Below are 7168 nucleotides of genomic sequence, written 5' to 3' on the forward strand. Positions count from 1 at the left end.
CTCACTACTAGTTGCCTAAAGAACTCATTAGTAGCTCCTACTTTTATTTGACATGTCATTTAGGCTTATATGTTAGTATTTGACATGTTATTTGGACCTGTATGTTGGCTTCTATTATGGTACTTTGATGACATGTTATATGGATCTGATTTATATATACTAGTTATGTGATATTAAATTGTGTTTATGTGGATTGTCAGCTGAAATGTTGTCGAATCTTTCTGAAAATTCTGTATAAAAAATGTCAACTTACTGTTTGAAAATAGGGGTAAAACACAAATAACATAATAAAACAGGAGTAAAAACACATGGGTAAAATTGTCCTTTTATCCAAAAGTTAACACCGTTAGAGGGATTTTCATAGGCCAGGGGTAATGTCCTCCTTCGTTTAGAAATTGTAGGGGTAGAATCACAAAGTTAAAAAAAATGAGGGTAAAATCATAAATGCGCTTTAAAATAAGGGTATAAACCCTTAAGCCCGGTAAAGTTAAGCTACCATTCACGCTAAAGTAGTCATGTTTATCGTTTTCAGTCACTTTAATGTCAAAGCTAAAATTCAATAACTGTAGCTTTAATCTCAAACTGCTTAACAATTAATTAAGAAGATAGAGGCTTTTCCCGGAAGGAAGGAAGGAAGGAAAAAAGAAAAGAAATTAGAAAGAAAAAAAAATGGCGTGGTGGCTTTACCTGGTTTTCTCACGGTCACGGCTTGCTGCTTCGTCTTCCTTCCGTCGCCGACCGAGAAGGAGAGGGAAGAAAGGGACTGGAAAAAGCTAGGGTTTTCGCCATGGCCATCTCCCACCTCCAGCTCCCCGTTCTCGAATCCATTCTCCCCACGCTCTCCTCCTAGCTGCCGCATCTCGCATCGCCGCAAAAAAAGGGACCGCCCGCTTCGATTCCGCTCCCCCATTCGAGGCTTTCCCTCCCCTTCCCCCAAATCGAATCGCAGCATTACCCGCCGAGCAAGCAACACACCGACCCACCCGCCCTTCAAGGCTCCGACGGCGCTGGCGATCCAGCAGCGGGCTTGCGCAGCGGAGGCGGCCGGATAACCCAATGTGTATGCTCTGCGCCGTGCAGCGCTGGTCGCGGCGCGTCGCCACCATGCTCCCGTGGCTCGTCGTCCCGCTCATCGCCATCTGGGCCGCCACCCAGCTGCTCCTCCCGGCCGCCTACCGCTTCGAGGTCACCTCCCCGCGCCTCGCCTGCGTCTCCGTGCTCCTCCTCACCCTCTTCTGGTACGAGATCCTCCTCCCGCGGCTCTCCCTCTGGCGCGCCCGCCGCTCCGCGCGCCTCCGCGAGGAGCGACGCGCTCACGCCCTCGAGCTCCACAAGCTCCGCAGGACCGCCACCCGCCGCTGCCGCAACTGCAGCAACCCCTACAGGGACCAGAACCCCGGCGGCGGCAAGTTCATGTGCTCCTACTGCGGCCACGTCTCCAAGCGCCCCGTGCTCGACCTTATTTCGGCCGGGAAGGCCCCCTCCAGGTGGCCTTGCGCTCAGGATTGCGGAGACTGGCTCGACCTGCGCTGCTCGGCCGGCGCCAGTACCTCCTTCTGGGAGTTCTCATGGCACCTGCTGTTGTCACTTTTCACAGCAACAGTGAGGTGTCCCTTGAGGAAGATATTCAGATTTACATCGTCAGGGGACGGTGAGGGCTTGGGCCCAGATGGTAAGAGGTTGGCAAAGGGAGGGGAGAATGGGGGAAAAGCTGAGGAGAGCAGGGTCGAGAAGGCGAGGAGGAAGGCAGAGGAGAAGAGGCTAGCGAGACTGGAGAGGGAAATGCTGGAGGAGGAAGAAAGGAAGCAGCGGGAAGAGATGGCAAAGCTGGTGGAGGAACGCAGGAGGCTGAAGGATGAGAAAGCTGAGGCCGAGGAGCGGTCCAAAAGCGTTACCCCTGTTGGGGAGAAGGATGCTAGGAGGGAGGCAGAGAGGCGGCGCCAGGAGAGGAGGAAGAAAGAGGACAAGGGGTCAAGCAAGAGTAACTCAGATTGTGAGGATATTGATAGGCGATTGGGCAGAGAAGGTGACAGGAAAAGAGCCTTCGACAGAAAGATTGACTCTGACAGACGTGAGGGTTACAAGCCTCATTACTTTGAAGCTAACAATCATAGTAATAAGACAGTGGAGAGCAGAGCGAAGTACTTCGGCAGTATGACAGGTGGTTTCTTAGCTTCTTCAAGAGGGTTTGGCAGTGGTTCCTTCTTTGGCAGAAGTGCTCAGGCCCCTGTCCCTCAAGTTAACAAGGTTAGCAGACCCGTAGTTCCTGCAACTGACCAGGGTAATGCAGCCAAAAGAGATGTCCAGCATGCAGCCATGCAAGCTGCAGCCAAATCCGCTTTAGCTGGGGAAACCAGAAATTCATGGACGAATTTTAATCGACCTGTGAGTAACAAGGGCATTGCTACTTCAGTGTCAAATCTTGTTGTTAGAACCAGTTGCATTAGCTGTTTTTACCTGAATTTCCATCTTAAATCTTCCACTTTTTGTATTTTGCTCTATGCAGGTTAGTCCAAATGTGCAGCCAGCCCCTACCAGCTTTAAAAAGTCATGGCACCAGCTGTTTAGTCGTTCAGCATCAGTCTCCCCTTGTCCTGATGCTACAACTTCAGCTCGTGATATGAACCGGAAGCCAGAACCAAATGGAGTGCAAATAAGCAATGCTCATACATTTCTATCTCAGTATCCTCCTCTGGACAGCAAGCCAAATTCAAGCCAGTCCATGCAATTTCCAGGTTTTCCACCGCTTAATGGAGCACCTCCCAATAAGCCACTACCTCATTTTCCTGCTGGACATATGCCTTTCTATGATGATGCAGAATCTGTGGTATTTGAAGATTCAGAACAGTTTGAGGACCCATGCTATGATCCAGATGCAATCGCATTGCTTGGGCCAGTTTCAGAGTCTTTAGATAACTTCCCTCCAGACTTGGATTGTGGTTTCATCTTGAGTGATGTCGCCAAGAAATCACATGGGAGGCCTTCACCAATTGAGTCTCCTCTCTCTAGATCTCGTATGGTTGAAGAAAAGCCTATCAAGCCCCTGCACTTATTAGTTGGAAAAAGGCCTGGTGGTCCTATTCAGCCTGAGGCTAGCAGTGAGCAAGGCACATGGCAAATGTGGAGCACGCCATTGGTTCATGAAAGTTTAGGTCTCCAAGGCCCTCAGAGTCAGTGGCCTCGACAGACAAATCAATTAAACTATAGTGGCAATCTTTTCAATGGTGGAACAAAAGGCCCCCTGGGTACTGGTTTGAAGGACAGTGATCCATGGCTGCAGAAAGCACCTTTCCAGCAATTGCCACCTGATACACCAAGCCTGTTCCTTCCACATGAAATACCAGGGAAATTACGCAATGACTTGGTTTTTGGGTCTCCAAACAAATCAGCACATGAACACCCCTTTGGACCACCTGGTCCTTCTTGGCCCAAGTAAGTAGTTTCCTATCCCTCTTTTCTTTTTAGAAAATTTGCTGCAACAAAGGCTTTCATGACCACTGAACATCATATAATTTGCACTTGAGCTAGAAATCTGGTATAGTAACTCATTATTGAATAGTTGTTGTCCTTTCCCCAGATGTTGACAACGCTAGTTTCATGCTATTGTGTGAGTCATTCGAGTTTTGCAGTTAACTGCTTAGTATAGTTTCATGTATCAATACATTTAAGCACCAAATTATTGACATTTTTTTAATGATAATCATTTGATGACATCTGCTTAAATTTGACATAGTTAAACACGAGTGAAATCTCCATGTTTGATTGTGGATTACTCCTTACTTCAACCAGGACATTTATATGTACAGAAATTAGAAACCTTTGAAAAGCAGAATGAATTATCTTGGCATTTAGCATAGCTGAGTTTTTAATTGATACTCGTCTTTATTGTTGAACACTTGAACCCATTGAGTGTGTGATGCTGAGTGTGTATGGATGATCCTTTCTTCTTTGAAAGATTTAAGGCAGCAGTGCTCTTTATTCTCCAATCATTAGGTGGGAGTTCTCTGTGGGTCTTATTTATGAGAAAGACGTGTAATCTGGGGCAGGGCAGTGGTGCTTCAAGATTTTTTTTTATATGTTTCATGAGTTAGTCACACCAATTTTGGTCTTTGCAGTCACTATTAAATGTGTCCACCTAGTTGTTAAGCACCACCATCCTGCTTACTGCTTAATTGCCACATACTCTACCCAGAGTGTCTGCCTAATCCTAGCTAGTCTCTAGGCACTCCCCTGTTTTCTGTCTAGTGACCAAAGCTTTTTGGAACACTTAACCGGACATGTGCGTATCTGATATTTCTCACTTTCATGGATCATGGTCGATTGATGTTATTATGGCGTTAACTGTTCTACTCTGCTCGTGAATTAGGATGATGATGAATTGACAAACTGCCATAATGAATAAGCTAGCTTGGAATATGTCTGGTCATTTTGAATGATTCGTTCCACTGTTCGTGATTGTTGAACCTAACACTAAATGTGTCTGTCAGTCAAGATTATGTTACAACAATGGCACGGTTGACCAATGAGTTGGCCATGGGTTTCTTTCAGCCCAGCTAGAAATTATGTGCTAAGTGAATACCTTTTTCTTAAGGCAGTTCAGAGGCACATTCATTGCTAGGTCTAAATTGATTAGAAAGAAGGGTACAGAAACCGAGGAGATGGGTAGTTGTCATCATGAATTATCAGATTATTAACCAATGTTTTTGTCCCTGTTCCTGATGATGTGCTCCTCTAACATTTAGTGTATTATATTCGGATTTAGTGGTCTGGTCAAGATTTGCTTTCCAACAGTAACTCAGGCGTACTCAAGCGTCTGATAACTGCCCAGGTTCTGTGTTTACAACGAGAAGTTTTGGAGGGGATAAGCAGACTAAACACTTGATTTTATAGGATGCTTCCTGCAACATCATGGTCTTCTACGTTCATATCATCCATTGGTTGCATTGATTTTTTGTATTTTTAAATAGTGTGGGCTGCTTCTTTTGAGACATAATTAGAGGCTAGACTTAGATGGTGCAAAATCAGAACTTGCTGCAGGCTAAGCTGTTCTGTTGCATGCAGTTTGATGAGATATGTATTGGTTGATAGCGAGTGTTCTAGTTTCATTTGTATGTCTAAGGTTGGGATGGTCTTATGTCCAAGAAATGCGATTATATGAGATGGAGATTGAATGAAACTCGGCTGGAGCCAAATGTCCAAAATGATTGAATGAAACTCGGCTGGCGCCAAAAGTCCAAAATGGATGATTAAATATTTGCTATAGGTTGTGCAAGGCCACAACCCTTGAACATATGAATGCATGGCTTTATTTATGGAGAGCAAATGTTGAGCCAACGTTTTATGTTCTCTGAAAGATGTAGTTTGATAGCATTGAACTTCTGCACTGTAGGTGATTGGTATGCTGTTCATCAGTGGTGTTTGGTTACTGCATCCTGTTTGACCTTGCTATTAATTATTGGGCATAGTTTTAATTGTTACTTTATTAGACATACGATGAAGATTTTTTTTAAAGGTGGTAACTGTTACCTTTTTTTTTGTTTGCATGGTTGGGGCAGGCTCCTTCATACTTAAAAAGCATATGTAAAGGTGCTGTGATGCAAGAGCAGGCAGCCTAGTCCATGTGAGATGAAAGTTTTAGTCCAGTTAGGATACAACTAGAGTTCCAGGAGGATCAAAAGACAAAGGCCCAATGGGGTGTTCAGTCTTATCCCATGGTGATGTCTCTAGGAGGAGAGACAACCCACAGAAATTTACGCAAGTGGGCTGCCACCCACAGAAATTTGGCTCAAGGGAACATGGAAATTGGCATTTGAGTCATTTTTGAATACTCAAGTAGTATGACAGACCATCCGGTTCCTACTTCCTACAGGCCAGTGCCAGAAGCACTTGACCTATCAACAGGCTCCAAGCTGATGGAAACTTAGCATAACTAGTTCAACACATGGGCCAGCGCCATCCCATTTGTGAAGTTTAAAATTTTCATATCTATGGTTTTAAGATACAAGATTGGATTGTTTTTGCGTTGGACTTGGTCTATTGCCGTTTGAATTTGCTTGTTTCAAGTTTACGACTTGTACCCTGGAAGCTGTTGGCTTGAAATTGAGTTCATTTGGTCTGGATGGCACTGGGTGCCTGAAATCTTTTACTTTTACCATGGGTTGTGCCCTTTGGGTGGTTGTCTGCATCACACTGCTTGGTTTCTGTTTTAGTGACAAAACATTTCAACTATCCATATCTTATCTTACTTCATTTTTTTTCCTGGTAGTAATATCATCATACATACATTCATACTGGCATCGTTTGTTGATAAAGTGAAAACGCTGGATCTGACGACTTTGTTGGGGTTATTATGTATGCAGGGAGGAGCTGATACTGAATGGAGCCCAGGAAGGTGGCGGCCAATTTTCATTGCCATCCAGTGCACCTGTTGGAGGCGGAGGAGGCTTATTTTGCTCGCCAAGTCCCGATGTACAGTCCGTGTGGTCTTTCAACGAAAAAGAGACAGCATAGCAGGGACAGACCTCGTTGTAGAAGGAAATGGAGGATGTATGAGCCAGGACTTCCTTGCCTCCTTTGAGTGTTGCAGGGGGGTTACTTAGCGAGGAGATAAGGCTCCCTGTGTTCCTTGACGCGAAAAAAGATATGGGGTCATTTTGTTTAGTAGCACTCTCATCACCTGACCTGTTAACACGCGGCACCTGATGCATTGCCTCATGTGAAACTTACTTTCACCTGATGTGTTGGCGCTTCTCGTCGTATGAACTCTAGATTCAATGAAAAATGGGCATGGGGACTTGTCCTGCACAGGTGGAGTTTTGGGTCGCCGCTAACACTGACACAGCTCCCTTTGGCAATGCGCAATGGCGTGTGCCTATATTGAGTATTGACTGATTTGTTTGAAGGTGGTTGTTCGGCTGTACTTAGGTATATAATATGTAGATCGTCTTGTGCAAGTGGTTGTGGATAGCATAACCATGAAGGGCTTGCTCTTATACATACACCCTTGAGGATTGGGTGGGGATTCCAATCCGAACAAACCTGTATGTAGGTGGAAGAAATTTGGTACACAATGCATGGGAGAAGACAAGAGGTGCTGGCATTAATGCTTATTAGTATCCAAGTAGTAATATTTAGGAATCATCTTGTATTGGTGATGCTGGGATCGGCA

At 45.1% G+C, this 7168-nt stretch overlaps 1 protein-coding gene across 2 annotated transcripts; it reads left to right on the forward strand.

Moving 5' to 3' along the window:
• The first annotated feature begins 692 nt into the window (after positions 1-692).
• On the forward strand, positions 693-6804 carry LOC136481370 (stress response protein nst1-like). 2 transcript variants are annotated; one of them, XM_066478727.1, is made up of 3 exons: positions 693-2385; positions 2507-3432; positions 5556-6336. In XM_066478727.1, exons 1-3 carry the CDS (start codon positions 1057-1059, stop codon positions 5569-5571), a joined length of 2271 nt encoding a protein of 756 aa, XP_066334824.1. In that variant the 5' UTR covers positions 693-1056; the 3' UTR covers positions 5572-6336. The 2 variants fall into 2 exon arrangements, with proteins under 2 accessions (XP_066334824.1, XP_066334823.1); XM_066478726.1 differs by lacking the exon at positions 5556-6336 and adding an exon at positions 6360-6804 and having other exon boundaries at positions 694-2385.
• The last annotated feature ends 364 nt before the right edge of the window (positions 6805-7168 follow it).

This window comes from Miscanthus floridulus, chromosome 9 (assembly GCF_019320115.1).
Source record: "Miscanthus floridulus cultivar M001 chromosome 9, ASM1932011v1, whole genome shotgun sequence".
Lineage (NCBI taxonomy): Eukaryota > Viridiplantae > Streptophyta > Magnoliopsida > Poales > Poaceae > Miscanthus > Miscanthus floridulus.